The sequence below is a fragment of the Chamaea fasciata genome, unplaced genomic scaffold (assembly GCF_029207755.1).
Source record: "Chamaea fasciata isolate MVZ Bird 193981 ecotype frontalis unplaced genomic scaffold, bChaFas1.0.hap1 SCAF_14, whole genome shotgun sequence".
Taxonomy (NCBI): domain Eukaryota; kingdom Metazoa; phylum Chordata; class Aves; order Passeriformes; family Sylviidae; genus Chamaea; species Chamaea fasciata.
Window position 1 is genome coordinate 9,967,667 of NW_027094099.1, and position 21,820 is coordinate 9,989,486.

Here is a 21,820-nt window from a genome sequence, read left to right on the forward strand (position 1 = left end):
GCCACAGAAGTGGCTGGGTTTGCTTCATTGCTTGCTCCGCAGTCATATCAAGCACGTTCCGAAGTTTGACAAGATGTGAGAATAGAAAGGATATTATGCAGGGGGTTGATATCCCGGTTACAGTTTCTTGCCAGCTGTCCTTGCTGTGGCACAAAGCTCCAGCATGAACTCTTGCTGGAGGCCTTCACAGGTGAGCACCTTGCATGGGATAGAATGGGCATAAGTTTGGGCTGCTAGCCCTGACGGCTCAGGGTATCAAAAATGCCAGACAATTAGCAAGGAAATCAACTACTAATGTTTTAAAGCTTCTCACTGCTTCAGTATATGGAATTGAGTAGTTTAATCATATTATTATCAAAGAATTAACTGTATTTTTATGGCTATTAGCTGAGGATAAAAATACAGATGTTTTCTAGTAGGCTCTAAGCGTGGTCTCTACATTATATTTTCCCCTCCAAGGAAGCTTGTCTTCTATAATTTTATAAGACCTCTCCTCTTGTTTACTAGAGCTCATACTACACTGTCCCATTTACCATGAACACTGGCAAACAGAATGTATTTTTTTATGGTCAATATTTCCAGCAACTGCTGAACTCCACAACAATTGTCTGCCTTAGAAACTGAGCCGGTGGGCTGGGAGACAGAGAGAATTATCTGTTCATGCCAGAGGACATTGCTTGTCTTAAAGGCACAATTTCCCTCAGGCCATCACCTCGACTACCAGTTCATACCCCAAAGCTCCCCTGCCTTTCTTCAGTCACTTATTAAATCACTGTCTCTTCAACAGGAAGCCAAATAAATCACTGTTCACTCTGAATATAGGATTGTTCATGTTTAGAGTATTTATTGTGGCAAAACAATGAATAGATTTCTTTTAAAAGATTTTTCCATGTTCAGGAACAAAGGGACTCTACGTGAAGGGGGGAAAACTATCTTGTTTTGGAAAGAACACTGAATAAGGACACATGCAAAGTTCCAACATCTTTTAAATAGTTTTCTCCCAAAATGTATCATTAGTTCTGTTCAGCTTTCTAGCTTGTAAACAACTATGTAATCAATGAAAATATATTTAGCCTACCTTTAAAAAGATGTTTCCAGTATTAATTGATAATAATAGTAAAATCATATGCAAGGCAAAAATATTAAGATCTAGCATGCTTGTCCCTTAACAAGTTCTATTCCAAAATTATATTACATATATTAATTTCAACTTTGTAAATGTTCATAATCTCAAATCTTTGAGTAGTCAGACAGTGACAAAAAATTATTAAGAAACTGGACCACCTTTCTGTATTGTGAATGCCATTCATTTCAAATGTTACTTGCTAGTAAAGTGCTGTTACAAGCAAAATGAAATCGTTAGTGTCTATTGAAAGATGACATTTTAGTAATATTCAAATTGTACTTGTTTTTGGCAAATAGTTAAAAGCTTAGACATGTTTGTTTAACCACCCAAAACTAATTCAGTATAAATAATATTGGTTTCAATAATTCTATGCTAAAAGGCACATACTAATGTTCCAGCAGTTCTTTCAAGTGAGCTTTTGTATGTAGAGTTTTAATTGTGCTTTTAAATAGTTACTGATTCAGTATGACCTTGAAAGTGACATTTGTGCATGTCTAAAATACCTTCTCACAAATGAATCTCACATTCTGAAGGTGTAATTTTGTTAAGATTAAGATTATATGTATCTATATAACTATGCTTGTTGATCTCTATAGATCTACATAGATATACGCATATACATATATTCATACATACACACACAAAAGGGCTTCTTCTGGAACAGCAGCAGAAAGTGCAGTCTGTACTTTTTTGACTTGTCTTCATAATAGAAAGTTCAGGTATGAATTGTCTTGGGATTTGTGAGATCCAAGGGATTATTTGTGATATTGCATGTGTCCCATATTATTCTCTTTCCTTACAGGCTGCTTCAAGCTCACTTCACTTCCAGAAGAGATGATTGGCAAATTATTTTCCATGTGATACTGAATAAGATGACCCACACTATCAAATATATGGTCTTTGGTTCTCACCTAGTGGAAGAAGCAAAATAATATATTTAAGGTTAGATCGTGCTTATAACTGGTTGGACATGAGCCTAATGCATTAAAGTCAAAAGGCACTTAAGCCACTGAACTCACTTGAGCAGGATCATTAGGCTGTAGACAACAATTCAGACCTATCCTTTAACCCACCATTAGCTCACATGAAAAGTAGCAGAAAAGCAAAGAGACTCTATGTCAAATTGAGCTGATTCTGCCCAGGGGAATGAAATAACCTTTTTTTTTCCTCCACAGAAGGGAGATATTTTTCCCTAAATGCCATTGAGGATTACTTTTCTCATTTACTCTCTCAGAAATGTCACTCAAGACTGCTCTTCTAACCCTGAGCAGAAGAAATTAAAATTGAAGTGACAACAAATCTTTTCTGTATCCAGAAATTCATAATTAAGGATAGGGTTAATTTTTCTAGCACTAACACTTCAAAGGATGTGTTAAGTGTATACAGTGATTACCAGCACCTGGACTAACAGTATTTAAGTTCCTCAGTGCTGCTTCCATGGTACTTCAGTGCTTATAAGTTGTTGAACTTTCAAACCTACTGGAGCCGCTGGCTATATTTAAATTAACCAGGATGGAATCAAATCTGCTCCACTTCATGGAATGCACCCATGCACTTTGACTGAAATATCTGAACAGCACTGGAATTTCATTATATGAAATATTCATACCTTGCCCTCAGGATCCACCAAGAGTAGATGCTTTGCCTGCCCTCCCTGAAGTCCACTGAGGACATACTGACCAGGTGACGTTGTGCTCTCTCGTACCAGAAAATCCCCATCATTGACTAAGAGGCTCTCTGCTGCTTTCCTGTTCAATTTGCCATGGTAACAATCTTCATTCTTTAGCTGTTGCTTTATTTGTGGCAGAACACAGAGACCAGCTGTGTTGCTTGTGGCACTCTGCTGAACAGGTTCCGGTAACTCTAAAATGAAATGAAAGGGAATGTATTGGACACTTCACCTAAAACTTCATCTTAAAAGGATGAAATCCAATATTTTTAATAGCTTTTTAAAAATTGAAATGATTCAGTCTTGAAGCTGTGATCAAACCAACCTTACAGACTGTAAGAATATGCACACATGAATGCTCACGACCCTCCAGTGCATTAGGCAAGATTATCACACCACCTCTTCCCCTACCTTAGATGGGAAAGCCTTTGGTCGCTAGGCAACAGGGATTAGAAACAGGAATTTCTCTGATGCTGTACTGGTTTGGGGTTATATTTCTTTGTATGAAAAAGTCAAATTTTCCATGTAAAACCAAGATTTTTGTTGGCTTTTTGGCTTTTTTTTCCCCCCCTTATAATCTTGTTTTTCTGTCTTCCTTAACAAGCTCTGAAGATTGTCACAGACCATTGGGAGAGTCATGTTGAGTGGCTCCAGCTATGTGCAGGAATGTAAGACAACATAGCCAATCTAGCCAGAAGGGAAGGATTACAGCATGATGCATTTGCTGTTAAAAAACCGAACAATTACCAAATGTACTAAAAAAACTGGGTGGTTTGGGATATAGCCAGTCAGACTGCAAATGATTCACAGGCAGGATTCTTCTAAGGAAAATAAGAGGATACCACTTCTTCAATGGAATTGTGCAACCTAAGGCTCCTCAGGATATAGGCAGCTCCTTTTAGTGCATGATACAGTCCCAAGTTGGAAGTGTCTCAATGGTCACAGATTTCTTTATTGTGTTTCCTTTATTGTCCAGTCCTTTTTCCACTTTCTTGTGTGGATCATTTCTGACAGAGAAAACACTCAGTGGGAAACCATAAAAGGCAAGGCTAATAAAGTATATTCAATAATAAGGACAATCAGTAGCAACTATATAATCATTTAATGGATATCCACCACTTTGAGTCCATAAATCAAGTTTTGACATACATTTAATTGATACCACAGATCAAATAGTTTGATTTAGAAATTATTGGATGAGGTTCAATGGTCATTTATGGAAGAACGGAGAAAACACAGTCACAATAACCCCACTTTATTCTTCCATGCTCCTGCCTGTGAAGCAAAGGCATCTGAGGCCAGTTCCACCTTAGAGTGATTGAGACCTTGAACATACAGGAGAACCCTCTTCCTTGAGGCAATGTGCAGTCCCAAGCTCAGAACATCCTAGAGACTCGCTTTTAAATACCTGTGGCACTCTATTCATTGTCATCAATCAACTACAGAAGATGAAAGGTTACTCTGCTTGTTTACCATCACTACTTTTGCTCTTTAATCCCCTTTCTCTTGAATCTAACAAGGGAAAAGAACAACCAGGATAGATTTCTTCCCCCCACCTTTTCTGTATTTCTTATGGGAAACCCAAGTCTTTCTCCATGCAGAGAGATGAGAAGCCCCCCTCCTTCCAGTGCTTAGACAGGAATGGCATTGCAATGGGAACCTACTGGCCTGGCGCAGAGGGCTCCCAGGGATCTGTGCTGCTGCTGGACCTCGGGCTGCACAGGCCGCAGACTGCAGGGACTGAGTGTTGATGTAACATGGATCATCAAAGAGATCTGCTTTGTAGGCAGGTTTCAATGAGGTTGCCTCTTTTGTTGTCTTCTGTGATCTCTCATCACAATTACCTGCAATTAGTATATAGTATGCACAGATTTGCTTTTTTTAAACTCAGCTTTAAGTAACTGTAAAAGCTGAAATAGGAACGATGTTCTTCTTTATAGCCCACTAAAGTAATTCAGAAGGAAAAGAAAAATGCATATGAACTTATTTTTCCATACATCTAGAAGGCATGAGGTCCAAAATGAATTAGAATGAAGTTTTCAGAAATGTTCTGGACTGGTTCAGTTCTGCTCCAGTCAATGTCAGCAGTGAACCCCCCACGGACTGGAAAGAAATTAATACATATGCCTCCACAGAAACAAAACCCATATATGTTATTTGTTGCAAAACCTTTTCCTTCCCCTCTGCACCACAAAAAGAGCTTGTGGGAAGCTGAGCCATTCTTTCTCTTGCTGTTCTAGTGGAGAAAGGAGAGATGGAGGAGATTGGTGCTTTGAGGCTTGGCCTGGAGAGCCAAAACCACATCTGTCAGGTTAGGATCCAAGCCTAGGAACAGGCTAACAGAATATCCCCTGCAGGGTATGAAAATAATAGCACTTCAGCTAGCCAAATAGCAGGCATATTTTTGCTCTTCAACAAACGTTTTATTCATAGATCTATTCATTCACTCTTTTATTTGTTCACCCTCTCTTTGTAGAAACCATTTGATTCTCCTTTCCTTGAATTGGAAATAACACAAGAAACTGAAGTATCCCCTGCAGACAATGTAATGGATCACTTCAGAGCTGTGCAGGTGGAAATTCAGAAAGGACCTCATTGTGCAGTGAAGGAAAGGAGCTGAGGAAATGCGCTCAGGGCATCAGCTGTGGCAAAGGAAGTCCAGAAAGGGATGGAGGCTGATGATCTCCTGGGGTCCCTGAGAGCAAGTTTTGCTAAAGGCAAATTGATCTTGGACACAAAGCTGCCTAGAGGCAGAGGAAGGACACAGTCACACTGAGAAACCAGGGATGCTGGAACCAAGGGGCCAGGCTCTGTTGGAACAACTCCATGCTGATACTTTGGATCTCATTGAGCATTTGTAGGAAAAGGGATATATTCAGAGACTGATAAGTAATGAAGTATCTTCCTTTTTCAAATGGTATCAAGAAAGGGAATAAAACAACAAAGAGTATGAAAGAGAATAAAAAAAAAAACAAAGAGCTACTGTACAGTATCATGAGAAGTAAAATGAGTAAGTCTGCCAGCAGACATGAAGATAGATTAGTGGCCTTTAGAAAAGCTGTAAGGCTTTTTTGTCTGCCCTTCGTCTAGGGAACTAAAAATGACCCACTAAGCAGAACACTTTTCACCATTGTATTGAAAGCCAAGGGGCAGCTCTTCCAGGCAGCCTGCCCTGACTAATTCTGCATATGCATGAGAAGGAAAAGAGAGTACATACCCACAGTTTTGTTTTCTTCTGGACAATTTTCATATATATTGATGAAGGTTGGGCTGCCTGTCTGCAGAAAAAAATTTGAAATCGGTCACATAAAGTAGTCCCCTAGAAAAACTCAGATAACTTCAAAACATCCATGCATTAGTTAATAGACATACAGTTAATTTAACATGTTCTATACAAAAAAATTTCCATCTCCTCAAATAATATTTCACACTGATACTCTTCTTTCTTCAGATCTCATGTCTGGACTCCAACCTCAAATAACTGCTGAGTTAAGGATCTAATGTTTAGTATATATACAGTATAACTCCTAGGTAAGAAACCTCAGATTTCCTTATAAATGTCCCTCATAAAATCAGCTACAGGTATCATGGTTTGAAAGTGATATGGTTACTAAATTCTCTGAGCAGCACTGAAAGAGAAAGGAAAACGAAAAAGTAATACCCCATGGGAAAAAGGTATTTGTATTTATGTGCAGGCAAACTCCTTGCAACAACACTGCTGAGAATCAAGAGCAAACTCTGGATATAGTAAAACATTTTTAGAATTAGAGAACTGTTGGGGAGGTGGGGACCTGATATGCAGAGTATTGTTCATGTTAGCAAAAAAATGGATGGAGCACAGGAACACGCAGCAGCCTGGGAGCAGTTGACACCAAACAAAAATAACACTTGGGAGCAGCAACTTTTTAGACAGAGCCACGTGGATTCCAGCAGGCACATCTGAGTGTGCTCCCTCTGAGAAGTGGTGGTGCCTTCTTTCCTGTGTGGGGAAAGGATGGTGCTCCCAAGGCCTTGCTCAGCAGGCTCTGAAATCTATGCAGACAGTCTGAACTTGGCTTGTTTTACTCCCTGACTGGTTTTTATTTCCCACTATTCCACACAAGAGCCACAGATATCTTTTGCTGATTTAACAGACCTTCTTGAAACAATCCAAGAGTAATGAATATTGTATATATATTGCAATCAGTCAATGTTGTATGTATAAGTTGTAGAGCATAATGGACAGGATGAAATATTTATTAGATCACAGAATCAGGAGCCAGGAGGTCCCAGATTTTGCAGATGTTCTCTCCAACAAGACATTTAAATTGGTATCTATTTTCTTCTCAGAGCTAATGAGTGAACAAGGGAATATTACTTGGTCTCCTGAAAGTACTCTAAGGACAAACCAGTTAATATTCAGAAAGTGCTTTGGGATTCAATTATGTACTAAGCATCATTAAATCTAGCCTAAAAAAAACCATTTCCCAGGATAATCAGGACCTGGTTCTGATGTTAATGCCATGCTTTAACACCACAGAAACATTTTATTATTCATTCCCATAATTGGCAGCGAATATTTATCCCAGCAGAAGCTGTACTTACTGAGCAATACTGCTTTTTGCACTGGACAGGACACTTAGCCCTTTGGTCTGTCTGCACTTTCATTCGCATGTCTAACACTCCACCCGTGGGAGGCTCCTTCCCTGGAATTTCGTTGTAATATTCATGATCCTCCCTCTCCTGTGAATTCCCAGCTGATCCATTAGCATTTGCTGCCTCGCTGAAAAATATACGGGGGAAAAAAATGAAGCTTCTGATGTAATCAATTGCTTTCGAGTGTAGGCAAACATCCCCAGCGTCTGCACAATGCACAATACACAGATCCACCATATGGAGGCTGTAAAGGGCTTTGGGCCGGAACTTTCAGGGCTGTTTGTTTTTCCAGTTACTTCTTCCTGATTAAAAATAGTCACGACAGTTTGGGGTAAAGGGAGGTACAGTCATTTCATTAGCACCAGGCAGCCCAGATGTATTTTCAAGTCAAAGAAAAGGTAAGAGGCAACAACTGAAACTTTAAAGAATTCAAATACATTGTTCATTAAGGTATCCAAAATGTTGACCATAAAAGTAATTCTTGTGGTTTCTTGAGTGAACTCTATAAATTTAGAGATTGCTGAGGGGCAGCCAGACTTCAGGAGAAAAACTAAAACCTCATGGCATTTAGTCAGACAAGCCTGCAACACTTTTAGAAAAATCAAATATTGCTAAAAAGAAAAAAAGAAGGAGCTCTCCTCAGTGGCATTTACCCTGATTTTAATAACCACAATCAATATTCTTCTTCAGCTTGAAGGGAACACTGAATGACATGACAAAGAGCACAGAATGGGGTTTTTTTGAGCTAAACCAGAATGATGATAGTTTAAATGTACAGCTGATACACTGCAAAACAACTAGGTGCTTCCTGTACTGTCTCCGGTCCCAAAATAAAAAAAAAACTCATCTCAATCTTACTTCTCTGATTAACAAGAGTATAATTGGATAAAAGGCCATGAGCAGGAAAGAGATAAAGTTCAAGTAGTTGATTATGTGATATGCAGTGCAAGTATTTGATTATGTGATTCATAGTAGTTTGCAAGGGAGTGACTCATTCACACAGCAATATCCGACTCCTCTGCCCGAGGACCGTTCTCCGAGGCTGGCTGTGGGTTATGCTCAAGGAGGAAATCTAATTACCCTCTTCCATTTCTCCCTGCTCCTAGGCTACTTGTGACATAACCTAGCAGGGTTTCATAGGAAAGAAAGCCTTCTTCTCTGGTTATCTTCCCCAGGAGAAACAGAGCAGTTTCAGCAGTGGAATGGCAAGAACAACCATATACATTGAAATAAATATAAACTGGAGTTTCATTTAAGTAATAAAACCAGCTCTGCTGTGATGCATTAGGTCCTGTTCCAGTGACACTGCCTGTTCAGGACTCCTGTGCTCAGGGTGCAGGTAAGCAGTGCCACAGCTTTACCTACTCTTGAGAAGTTGCAGGCAATCAAATTTGGTGTTACAGTAAAAAGAAGCCTGAGAAAAATAGGCATGGCTAATCTGTGAGGAGAGCCATAAATTAGAGCAAGAATTGTGTCCCCAGTGCAGTGGAAGAAGGGTAATTGAAATGGGGAATTGTGGTCCAGAAACTAATCTAGGCCCTGTATTTCGGGCAATGTGCAGAGGACAGGGCTTCACACTTTAACATGCCAGGTGGTGGCTGTGTTTATTTCAGTTCATGATGCTGATGTAAGTCATGCCAGGTGAAAACTGAGGCTGCTGCCAGGACACGAGCAGAACAGCAGAAAGGTGAATTAAAATGGCTTTTCTCCCCACCACACACTTTCCACAGCTGCCGCAAGCTTAAACTTGGCACAGGTCAGGACTGAGCTCAGTCTCTGTGTGTGTATGTGTGTCTGCTATTTATAGACCTGAACTTTCTTGGGCAGAGTAATTTGAACATTTGTTCAACTTGCATGACTTAAAATAAGGCCGCTTTGTCTAAGGAACAATACAGCTTAATTCTGTGTTCAGCACCTGTACAAATGTCGCAAAAATCAATGGAGTTCACTGGAATGAGCTAATTTTGGTATCTTATATGCTGCACATTCAGGCATATATTAGAATTATCCTATGTCCAGAAAGCATATTCAAAGCATCTTACTTATGGATCACTCTTTGTAGTGTATTGTTTTCCTGAAAAGTGCTAAAGAGAAGGAAACTGCCAGTTAAGTGACTGAGAATGTGCTGACCTTTCATTAGATGTAACCAGGCTAGATGGGTTCTTCAGGTACTGTCTGAACCGGAGCTCAAAAGCCTGTCCTATGGTGTTGATCACCTCCTGTGCCATCCCATTGGGACATTCCAGGATGTGGCATGCTGAAAGGAGACACCTTACTTTAATTAAGTGAATGCAGTTTATACCAGAAAGTAGAGACTCAAGCTATATTGCTTATGGCAGATAAACAAGGCTCCTACCCCTTCATGGAGCCAGCAGCTTGTACAGCTTTAGTCTGACCTGCAGATTGCCACTTCATTGCACAAAGAACATGGCATTTAAAGCCACAGCCTGCATACTATTACCCCATACGTACAGCAAATCCAGAAATTGTACAGAATATTGAGCTGTTCAGTAGCTTCCTTATTTTAAAACTCAAACAATTCCTTCTTAAATAAAAATAAAGCAGTCACATAAACACACATAAAAACTGGAAACTCGTTTCAATACCTCTCTGATTAACAGGGTCTTTTGCTACATATGCCACGTAGTCTGTTGTATCCTACAGGAAAGAAGACAACAAATGTTCTGAACATTGTAATTATGAACAAAACTACCACCACAGCACAGCAATTGCATATAGACAGATACATTTTTAGCTTTAAAATGCACGCTTCTTTCAGGGAAAAACAACCACAGGTACTAGCAAAGTGAGCCAAGGAAAACATCAGTGACACACCGGTGGATATCAACACAGTAATTGTCCCATATTCTTTTTCTTCTAAAAAATGCACTAGACCATTTGGCATTCTTTGGGTCTTTAATAAACCATGTATTCAATTCCAGCTCTGCAACAGGAGTAGAAACAAAACTGGTGCCTCACCAGCAGGTAGCGCTGCTCCTTCCACTGCTCCCATGGAGCTCGCAGCCTTTCCTGTGTAACACATCAGGGCTGTGTGACTCCTGGTCACAGCTTTTGGCTGGGACAGTCCTTACCAGAATCAGTGGAAGATAAAATAGTGCTAATATACTGCAAAGAACAAGTTTCCAATGTTCCCAATTTATAGCAATAAGATTGAGTTTTGAAGTTTCTCATCTTAGAGAAAATTAAACTTTAAAATTACACAGAATAAAATGGGTATCTGATCTCAATTGCTCCTGCCCAATTTTAGTCTGGCTGCAATCAGGTTAAATTACCCTGGATCTCAAAGCTGCTGCTGAGATCAGACAACCTCAGTATAATCAGTTTTCTGTTTGTGATTCTCTTTCTAGCCAGCAGTGAAATAATCCTCTTTTTCTAGTCAAACTGAAAAGGGAACTGGAATAGAAAAATTAACATTTCTAATGATACCGCAAAAGCAAAGAGTGGCTCGATAATTCAGTGTTATAGTCAAATTGGTGAGGTAATGAATAACATTCTTTTAATTATTAAAGATACATTTTGTTATTTTGGATCTTGAAGGTGCGACAGGGAAAATGCAATTCACAGCTTAAAGGCATGGCTCTCTTGAGAGAAGATGCAATCAGCTGGCAGGAAACAGGGCCCCATTTGCAATATGCACAAGAACAATCATTTAATAATTCACAATGAATGACACAAGAGGCAGGTCTTAGGGCCAGCAGAACTTGTCCTAGATAGATATATATAGATAGATCGATAGATAGATATTTAAATCTCTCAAGTTAATATCATTAAAACAAAGCAAGCTAAATATTTCTTATGCATCTAGTGAACTCAATTTCCTTTCTTTTCCTTTCAAGTTTTTCTTTTAGTTCATAAATATTTTAGGATAGGTATTTTAAAATAAATCAGATCTAGGGAGTGACTAGAAACTAAAGTAACTGGAGCAGTACCTGCTGTTTTTTATGTCTTTTTAATATTTATGTAGATGTCTGGATGATTTTGCTTTAAAACAAAGCCAGAATAGACTTAATTATCAGGCAGAATAGTGCTACTCCTTCACAGCCCAGAGCAACACTGAACTTCACTTAGACCCTGAATGTGGGGCAGGTGGAAAGACAGGTCCTGTGGAAGCTATCTCCCATTTTAAATATAAACGGAATTTTGAAAAAAATTACCTGAAAAAGACAACAAAATTGCCCCTTCTGTGAAGGGCCACTAGATTTATAGTTACCACTGATGAGCAATACCTCTAGTTTTCATATCCTCCCAGTAAGAAGTGTCAGCAGCTGCTCCACCAAGCCCATTTCCAGCAGCACATCTGTGTGCATGCACATCTCTTGCTGGCCCTGCCATTAAAGAAACCCAGCCCTGTGTAGCCTCTGAAATCTGAAGTCACTGTGCAAGATCAGTGCAGGCTAATAATATAAAAAACACTAAGAAAAGGTAAATCATACTAAGGAATTATGTGTCCAACGCAGATTGATGACATTTCCTGCTTACAATCATTGCAGTAAAGAGCTTGGAATAGAATTAAAAACCTTTGACTTGAAAACATCCATGACTGCATGCCTGTGGCACTAGGAAGAACAGCCCTGTCTGCAGGAAGAAGGTGGTTATGCCACATCTGTCTCATAGGAGCTGCTTGCTTGAGTCAAAATGAATCTAAAAATTTAGAGATGCCAGTGCTGATGGCTTTTATGACAGATGTTGGATCACAGGGACCAATGAACTAATCAGTTCCTATGTTCATATTCTTATTTTTAGATCCCCAAGTCAGAGGGCTTTTGAATGGACTGAAGTTCACTGATGGGCAACAGAAAAGTTAACTGTATGTATCTATTAAAAATGCACTGAGTCACTATTCCACATTTCCTTTTCAATGTCAGTCCCCCAGTTTTCTTGTATTACTGGTCCTGATCCAGAAGTGCAGTGTACTCAGTGCTTGTGGAAGGAAGGGATGAAGCAAAGTATTTGCAGGTAATATTGTTATGTGAGTTCATTATAATTGCAGAAGTATATTTTATAAATCAATACTTACTGGGTCACCTCCAGAAGCAAATGAGATGGACTGCATGTGGTGATTGGCAATAATCTGAAAAGCATAATAGACTAATTAAACATGCTCTTGGGCCACACATTAGAAGACATCAGAACATAAGTCTTCATAGAACAAGCATGTAAATTGGTAACAATCCCATTTATTAATTTATGCATGTATCATTTAGAAAGGAAGGAGATAAAAATAGGAATATTTTTGAGACTGCCCATTCGTGTTTAGCAATGTCTAGATCCCTGAGTAATCTTCCTTAAAGGGTCTTCAGAATTAATTCAACCACCAACTTCTAACTGTACCCAAAAGGAAGGGAAACCTGGTGTCTTAATCCCCTTGTGGAACAGATGTGCAATGGACAGGAGACCTCTGCACTACAGACCAACTCCTAAGGGCTCCTTGATGCTCAGCATGGCACCAGCTCAGTGCAGCATTCCTCAGGGCCAGTGAGCCGAAATGACTCCCTGATATTCCCCTGCTCCAGCCTGGAGCAAAACCTGCTGCTGGTCCAGGGTGAGATCACTCAGGGCTGATACCAACATCCGAGGGAGGAATTAGGTGGGCAGGACAAAGAACCTTATCATATCTGCCAAGAAGGAAGGGAGCATAGCCCAGTTCCAAGCAAACCCAGGCTCTCAGGAACACACCTCAATGGAGCCTAGAGACTTCACACAGTATAACTGATTGTACACTTGTACTATCCAGCTGTAAAATATGAAGGACAGCAAAGCCGAGCTCTGACTTAATATCTATATCAATTTTTTTTTTCCTCCTAGGACTTGTCAGAAACTACAGTCAGGACTAGTCCCTTGTTTATTAGGCATGTTACAGGCAAACACACCCAGAGAAACAGTTTACCAAGTGCTCAAGGATCCCTCCCCATGGAACACACCATCATGAACAAAAAGGACCTGTGCTGTATGTCAATTTCTCCAAAGTGCTTTCATTTTTAAATTCAGAGGTGTCATGTAATTCAGCTTCACCAGGCATGCACAGGTCTGCTAAAGGGTGCTGCTTTCCCTTTGGAGGGCACAGCCTTCCCTCAGAAGCCACAAAGGAGGAGAAAACTGTAGCATGGAGAAAAGGACACTGTTACATGTATCCTACCTGCTGTGTGTCAGCATTAATCAAAGTGAGGCTGCTTGTTGAAATGGTCAGCTTTATATTCATGCCAGAAAACTGAAGATTGCTTTTGCCAAGTACAGAAGACAGAAACTTCACTGGAGGCTTTGAACAAAGAAACAAAAGAAAGAGGCTGTCAGCCCAGTCTGTGAGGGGCAGAAGCATATCAAAGTCAAGGAGCTTTTACGGTATCTTATTGAGACTTTCAATGGAGCAAGGATAATGGCTTGATCAAACGCAAATAGATCTTCTAACAAACATCAGCTCTGAATGCAATACTGCTAGGAATGGGTTTTATGTCAATAATGGAAAAAAAAAAGTTTTAAATAAAAATCCCAGTGAGCTAAATGTTATAGCTGGCTCAGTAATTCAGAACGTGCAATTTTCTTTCTGAGCTCTTCTTTGTTTACGGAGGATGAAGTGTTTCTGGGTAAAGCAAGAAATTCTCTCATGTATTCTTTTTTCAGGGGCAAGTTCATTCCTCTTGAGCTCCACAGTTACAGAAGAAAATCAGTAAGTTCTGCTGGACACAACTCAACAGTAACCAGTGATGTTGCCCCTCATTGCATCCCAGTTACTTAATAAAATACTAACACTGCCATTTCAGTTGTTTCATTTTTTGTATATTTAAATAAGCAGCAGATAAACTTCCAAAAAAAAAAAAATCCAATTTCAATAATTTAGTAGTCAAAGCCTAAAACTTGTAAAGCACCACGCACTGCAAGGGGTGGTAGGAGCAGGAACTGGGCAAAGCATTAATTCTGAGAAAAATTAAGTAGGGCATAGCCTTAGCCCCAAACCAAACAGGCTAAACACCCTGCTACCAGCACTTCCATGTTATCCAGGCTGAGTTCAGATGGGTTAATATGCCCTAATTCCAGCATGGACTGAAGCCTGTTAGGGAATCATGTATCCAGCTTATCAAAAGCAGATATAGAAAAATAATTGCTGAGCTAAAACAGGATTTACCTTCCGCTTTTTTATAGCTCCATTTGTACCCGACACAGCTTCACACAGTCGGCTTATTGCTTCCCTGCAAATAAAAAATACAGCACCAACTGTTGGATCATTTCACATGCACCATCTGTAACAGAGCCAGCAACCCTGCAATTTATTGTTATCGGCCCACTTATAAACTCTTAAATCTTCTGGAAGGTCTTTCACGGTTGTTTTTCTTTCTTCCTTCCTCCTACCATTAAAAAGAAAAAAACAACCCAATAGGACTGTTTAACAAAATACAGTGATTCAGCAGCCTGGTTTGGATTGATTCTTTTTCCTCATCAAACACATCAGTTTTGCCTTATGAAAATTTCTTTAATAAAAAAACCATTCAAATGTAACTAACCACAAGACAAACTACCTAATACCTTCAAAGCCTTTTTTCTCAGTATGGCTGATAGGTCTCTTGCTTGACAGGAGGGGCTCCTCCCTGCTTAGTCCTTCCTATTTAGCACAGCAGGTATATGCCAAGTGAGCCCAGCTGGGTGCTCTGATTGACTTTCTGTGGTTTGGGATTTATGTTCCAAAAAAAAAAACAAAACCCCAAAAAACCAAAATAACACCCCCCTCAAAAAAAACCCAAAAAACCAGAACCGAAACCAAAAACCATGATAACCCAAACAACAGTGTGGAGGGGTGGCGATGTATAATCAGCTTCTCCAGTTCTTTTCAGTGCTATCAGTCCATATTTTTCCATCTCTGGTAGGAATTTCCCAAACTAGACCTTCCCTCTAGCCACCCATTCCCCTCTGCAGGTTCCTCTCAGTTCAGACAGCAGAAGGGTAAGGCATAAAGCACACACAGTGCTCATTTCTAGATCAAAGATAAATCACACACAAGATAACTGAGTGCTGTGCTGTGCCTATTTTCCACACTTGAACAAGGCAAATTCTGGCCTTTGCTCAGGCAAGTGACTGGTTTGGACATAGAGTGCAGCACTGACGGCCCTGGTCAAGGTTAGCACAGCAGCTGGGGGAAAAACCTTTCTGCTGGCAGTTACAGGCCTTTCCTCACTGATACTTACTGCTTTGAAGTCAACAGGAAAATGGTGCCTTACTGGGCTGGGATGTGCTCAGCAAGTTTCCATAACCTTGCCTGGACATCCCAGTTGGAGCCACAGCCCCGGCGTCTCCCAGCTGCCCTGGCCCTGTGCCACAGGGCCTGTCATCTTCTCAGCCTTAGGGTCCCATATTGGGCACTTCAAGCCTCAGCCTTTCTCTTGTGGCTGAATTCAGACTTATCTTCCAAGGCTGGGATTTTGTTTGGTTCTAAAGGGGAAGGGAGTTTGTTTAATTATTTGTTTGTATCATTGAATTATTATCCAAAGAGCTAATCAGGAAACGAGCTGGTTGGGAAACTTTATCTGTTTCCAGATCCCAGCGTGTGTGTGGGAAGAAAACACCACTGGCTTTCACCTCCTGAGAAATTTTTGGTTCAGAAGGGCTGAAAAGTATCAGGGGACCACACAATGACAAGAGGCTCCAGCCAGGTACATCCCATGAAGCAGAGATGCCCAGTGAGGAGTGTGGTCCCCCAGGACCCTGCAGATGGGAGAGGAAGCAAAGCCAGCCCAGCTCTGGTGAACCCCAGCACTGCTGCTCAGTGCCCCACACACTGCCACACCAGTGGGCTGTGTGCTTGAAGATCAGTGGTATACATTGAGCCTTCCTGCCAGGGAACGCCCTGAGAAATTCAACCTGGATGCTGTCAAATGAATGGAGACCTCAGCCACAGCAAATATAATTAATATTTTCTGAGTGAAAACAGCAGGGAAGTAAAGGAGCCTCATTGTGGGCTGTACAAGATGGGTCAGAAACCCACCCTTTTAAACACTGACCCCTCTTAGCATTTAAAAGCAAAGTTCTTCCCCCTACACAACTGAAAAGGTGTTTTAAAGCAAATTCCTGATACCCTTCTTGGTTAGCTCCTGTCTTATTTGGCTGTTACCAAGAGGAAGGCAAAACATTAAAAAAAAAAAAAAAAATAGAGGAAGCCATCCTGCAGGATGATCTTGCAGATTCCAATAATCAACTTGGAAAATGAGAACTCATCTTCTCATTCAATATTAAAGGAAATTAAAATCAGAGCCAAGACATTAAGGCTACTTGGAGCCTTCAAGTCTAGCCTTACCTAGAAAGAAAACCAGATACAGAACAAATTGGAAAAACAGGCCAGTTGTCTCTTTTGGTGACAAATGAGTTCTTGCACATGTCAGGCAGTTCATGTGAAATCAAGAGTTGTAGGCAGAGTTGCCAGCCACAGAGATTGTTCTTGTACAAGCCAGTGGCTGCCCACTTCACCATGCTCTTAACCAACTGTCCAGTAAAAAGGAACCAAAAAGTAGCAAACCATTTCTACTTAATAGTTTCTACTACCTCTCTTTGTCAGGGGAAATAGTCGTACAGACATTTCTTGCTGCATGCCTCTGGGTGATTTTCCAAGCGATCTAACAAAACTTTACAAATATTATTTTAAAGGTGTGAAAAGCAGGAGTTTGGTAACACCTGCTGCTACAACTGAACACTTCCTACCTGCAGTCATTTCCACAAACTAAAAACTGCACCATACACTAGGAAGAAAAGAAACTCGGGATGCACTCATGATAAACTGAAATGAGTGACCCATTTTTGGCACCCATAAGCCCTTAAACCAGCTTCTTTTCTTTTCTTTTCTTTTCTTTTCTTTTCTTTTCTTTTCTTTTCTTTTCTTTTCTTTTCTTTTCTTTTCTTTTCTTTTCTTTTCTTTTCTTTTCTTTTCTTTTCTTTTCTTTTCTTCTTTTTTTCTTTTTTTTTTTTCTTTTTTTTTTCTTTTTTTTTTTTTCCCAAGACCTGCTCAGGAGTACGGTCCACAGGTTTTCTCTGGATCTGCAGCCCTGGAGTGAAACCTGTGGCAGACACAGCTCCTGCTGCTCCCAGAGCGTGCCCATGTGGGAGAGCGCCTGTGGGCAGTAACACTAAGGCACTTTGTTTATTGTTCCCCCAAAAGGAGAATAAAAGACGAAAGATGGGCTGATGTAAGCAAGCAAGCATGCTGTTGAGGATTTGCTTTTAAGCATCTAGGGCCCTGCCTACACTATGTAACAGAAAGGGATTATGTGGCTCAACAAAGTTGAAATTAATCTTCCAAACAAAGTCAGCCTTCTTCCAGCAGCCCTCCCTGGCTGCACATTTCAGACACCCCTCACTGCCTGACCACTTTTGAGTTTGCAAGTTAATGCCCCAATCCAAGATACAGAATCGTTTTTCCCAGAAATGCCCAAATTTGATGACTAATAACCAGATTGATTTAACAGAAGTGGGAAATGTGTAAGAGGAAAAGAGCTGAAGGGCTGGACAAGAGAAGCACACATCAGGGTCCAGCAAAGGCAGGACCTGCCACAGAAGATGGGTGACAAGCCAAACACATCTGGCATCCAGAGCAGCAAACACAGGCTAACCTGTGCAAAAAAAATACGAAGACCCTCAAGCAGAAGAATCCGTTATGCTTATTGTTATTTTTGGTGTTGCTTTTGTCATCTACAGGGAGTTTGAGATCACAGATTTCTGCAAAGTGGGAGGGATGTCCCTAAGAACAAGTCAGGTATGGGCAGGCAACAGCAGAGAGCTGGAAAACTTGCAGTGGAATCTCCTCTGCCAACCTCCTCACCCCACAGCCACCGAGGGTAAATAGCACCTCAGTGCCTGGCCCTTCTCTTGCTGCACTGTGGTCATTTGGCCACACAGCACCTCTGCATCCCGTGGTCATTCATAGCACCAGAGAGGCCACTTGCTGCCTTCCCTGACCATGTACCGGCCAAGCAACTGAAAATGCAAGCCCAGCAAGAAAACAGAAAGTAAATCCTCATGTTCATATCTTTAGACTCCTCATCACATTTCGGCAAATGTGAGTTTGTTGATCTTTCCAACATTCATGAGGTAGGTAAATAATATCTTCAGTTTTAGATACCATGAGATAACTAAGAATGCACATACACATAAAGCAAGGCAGGGCACAGACATAGCTAGAGACCCTTTCTACATCACTTTAAAAGAGAAGATACCTCTTTGTTTAGTGAAATGCCATCAAAGTAAAAATATTTTTTACCCCAATTCAGATAACAGGCATGGTTAAAATGGGATAATTTCCAGCAGCTCCTTGGTTGGTGCATTGTGCATGTGTCTATAAACTTACTCCCCCGAGAGAACAATGGGGGAATAATCAATGTTATCTTTGCTCCAGTCAGCTTGTCATCGATCGAACTTTAAAGTCTGCATGTGTGAGCTCAGCACTCCAGCATTTGGTTTGCAAACAGTTTAAGTTTTGAATTTCTCATGCACAAAAGAGCCTGTTAAGGTCAGCAGTGGAATTTTTTTTAGGTGATGGAAATATTTCCATTGTTAAGTTTTGACATAGTTCTGCTTAACAAAACCTTACTATCTGGCCCTATTTTAAGTTGGCAAGCTCTTGTCATGCAGTAATTCATATTCATTATTTCCAGACAAACCATCCAAAGCTCTGTTCTGTCAGCACAGCAGCACACACACCTCTTGCAAACAGGAGATAACCTCGCCCTCTGGCTGAGCTGTGAAGAACACAGTGGCCTGGGCTGGGTGCATTACATGGCTTTCCTTGGTCTGTAAAGGATTTGCCTGAGGGAAGTATATTGCTATCTCAGGCACTTCTTCATACACACATGCAGGAACTGGGTGAATGTGTGCTTATACCAGTTATAAATGTCAACAACTGCTGGTTTTGAGTATAAAACAAGAAAGACAGCTTTCAAGTGAAGTCTATAGGCATTTAAGGACTCATGGTTTTCAGTTCCTTTCAGCTGGTACGTCTGGGAGCCAACAGGTATAAATGTAACACTAATCCCTTCATCTTGTTTTCCTTCCTTCATGGCTTTTTGGATACAAACTTGAGGAAACAAAACAGCATCTGAAAATCTCCCTCCAGCAGGATGAGCTGGGCAGGCACAGGAAGCCTCAACCACATCCCTGGCATCCTCAGCACAAACTATGCCAGAAAAACAGCTGAGAGGACAAGGGATCATGTCTAAGGCCAGGTCAAGATAACCTGCACCCACCCACCTCTCCAAAAAGCTGTTGGGTGGCTGCTGGGGCTGCCTGGCCGGGCACTAGTCCTGACTGCTGGACTGTGAGCACATCGCAGCACCACGCAGCACTCAGATCTGGATAGAGGGTGGTTGTTTTGAAAACTCAAACACTCCTGCACTGCCAGACTTACAAGAATAAATGTAAAAATAAAATTGTGCTTTTCTATTTCTGACAGGACATTTCAGCCACTCCACAGGCGTGGGGGTACAAACAATCTACACCCAGAAACTGGCATCAATCTGCAACAGAAGTTGCAAAGTTCTCAAAAGACCACAAAATATTTCATGTTTTAACCACATCCTCAGTTTTATCTGAGAATGAAATATTAACCTTTTTCTGATTTGCAGCCTAAAACCTTGGGCTTGCAGTACAGATGGAAACATATTTCAACATGTTTTCCTTGTGACTCCCCTTCCAGCTGAGCCTGGTCTTGCTGCAGATGGGGTCAAGCGATGTCGTACATCTGATAAAAATTCCTTAGATGACCTTGCTGGGCCGAGGTGCTGATGGCCCTCTCTGCCTCAGTGGGAAGCAGCGTGGCAGAGAGACCTGCGAGGATCCTGGCTGTCCACCTTGGCCACGGCACCCACAGGCAGAGCAGCACCAGAGGATATCCCCAGTGCCTTGGCAGAGCTGTGCAGGCAGCGCTGAGCCACGTGCACAGCCCGGCTGCTGCCGGTCCCCAGCTGCCTGGGGCTGTCTGCTCTGTGCTGCCACTGCAGGGGGAGGCTCTCTGAGCAAGAACTGGGAGAGAAATTACATCTGTGCCTGAAACAATTCATTTTCCAATGCAAATAGCCTATTGTAACGATCAAATAATTCAAATCATCACTTAGGAAAAGACAAAACAAAACATGCAAACTCCTATTCAGAATTGTCTCAGAGCTTGGCACGCACCCTCAGCTTCATATAAAAATTAGCACTCAGGCTTTTCATTCTTGGTCTGAATCTCAGTTTTATACCACCTACCTTGTGACTTGTGTTCGTGTGCCAAAGTCCAGGGATCTCATTGACTGCAGCACTTCAATACAGCCCATGTACTGTGGACAACAGACAGAGAAAAGGGAGGACTGTTAATATCTGGTACACAAGTAAGAGGCGGATCACAGGAGGAAGCAAATGTGATTATTGTCCACTAAGTTTATGCAGAACCACAGTCTAAATGGAAAATCAAATCAGCCATCCTAAAGCTGCTTCCTAAATAGATCTTGTTTTACTAAAAGTGTAGAGAAGAGCAATAAAGATACCAATGGCTTAAACACCATAGCACCAAAAGAAAAGAAAAAGGCAAAGCACTCTGGGGACACAAAATCCAATTATTCCTTTTTTCTCCATTTCTGCTTACTCTCACTTATTCGCCTGTGACACTGTGCTGTGAGGAATACATGAGGAAATACTGGAGAGAACAGAGCCCTCAGGAAGAGAGAGGCTCTGGAAGCCCCTCAAGAGCAATGCACTCAGAGCCCCCATGCAGAAGGGCTGAGTGTCCCTTCAGAGAGTAGGAGGCATTACAGGCCACGATGAAAACCACTGGCTCCACACTGCTACATGTCTGATGACAAATAACCTCTGCAGATGATGAAAGATGTGAAGTAGCAATTCCAGCTCATAGCAACAGCTCTTAAGAGCCTACACTATAAACTGACCTGCTTTAAATTAAAGGCTGACTACCACACTTCTGTTGTATGGGACAGAGCTGGGGTTTTTTTCTGTAATCATTTGGGATTTGTATAAGACTAATTCTCAGAAATATCAAGGGTGGGATGGCATATCCCCAACCATATCTTACTAATCCTTCAGCATTTCTATGGATGTCCATCTCTCTGTTGTTGAAGCAGTCTGATCTCTTTATTTCATCAGGCTGGCACAGGTCTGAGTCTCTCATTTTTCCTCTTGGGACCATCCTGCAGTGCTCACACTGCAGTGCCCGAGGGCTGCAGTCACAGCCTGCCTGTGCAGACCTCTCCTGCAGGAAGTCAAAGCCTCTGGGACACAGAGACAACTTGGAAAACCCAGGAGGGGACATGCATACTCTGTCCCCTTGTCTGAGCCGATGGAGGAAGAATTCTGTATCAGAGGAAGGTACCATATTTAGTTCCTCTGCCTCACTTTGCCTGTAAATC

At 41.2% G+C, this 21,820-nt stretch overlaps 1 protein-coding gene across 2 annotated transcripts in view; it reads right to left on the bottom strand.

The window, feature by feature from the left end:
• Positions 1-819: 819 nt before the first annotated feature.
• SHC4 (SHC adaptor protein 4) overlaps positions 820-21,820 on the bottom strand; it is a 28,144-nt gene continuing 7,143 nt past the window's right edge. For both annotated transcript variants that reach the window (XM_066196426.1, XM_066196425.1), the window contains 11 exons: positions 20,667-20,737; positions 14,572-14,635; positions 13,588-13,707; positions 12,469-12,522; positions 10,037-10,088; positions 9,561-9,687; positions 7,380-7,557; positions 6,013-6,073; positions 4,460-4,639; positions 2,736-2,989; positions 820-2,037 (listed from right to left, as the gene is read on the bottom strand). In XM_066196426.1, coding sequence (XP_066052523.1) covers positions 1,882-2,037; positions 2,736-2,989; positions 4,460-4,639; positions 6,013-6,073; positions 7,380-7,557; positions 9,561-9,687; positions 10,037-10,088; positions 12,469-12,522; positions 13,588-13,707; positions 14,572-14,635; positions 20,667-20,737 — 1,317 coding nt within the window. In that variant the 3' untranslated portion in view covers positions 820-1,881. The remainder of the gene's footprint in view (positions 2,038-2,735; positions 2,990-4,459; positions 4,640-6,012; positions 6,074-7,379; positions 7,558-9,560; positions 9,688-10,036; positions 10,089-12,468; positions 12,523-13,587; positions 13,708-14,571; positions 14,636-20,666; positions 20,738-21,820) is intronic.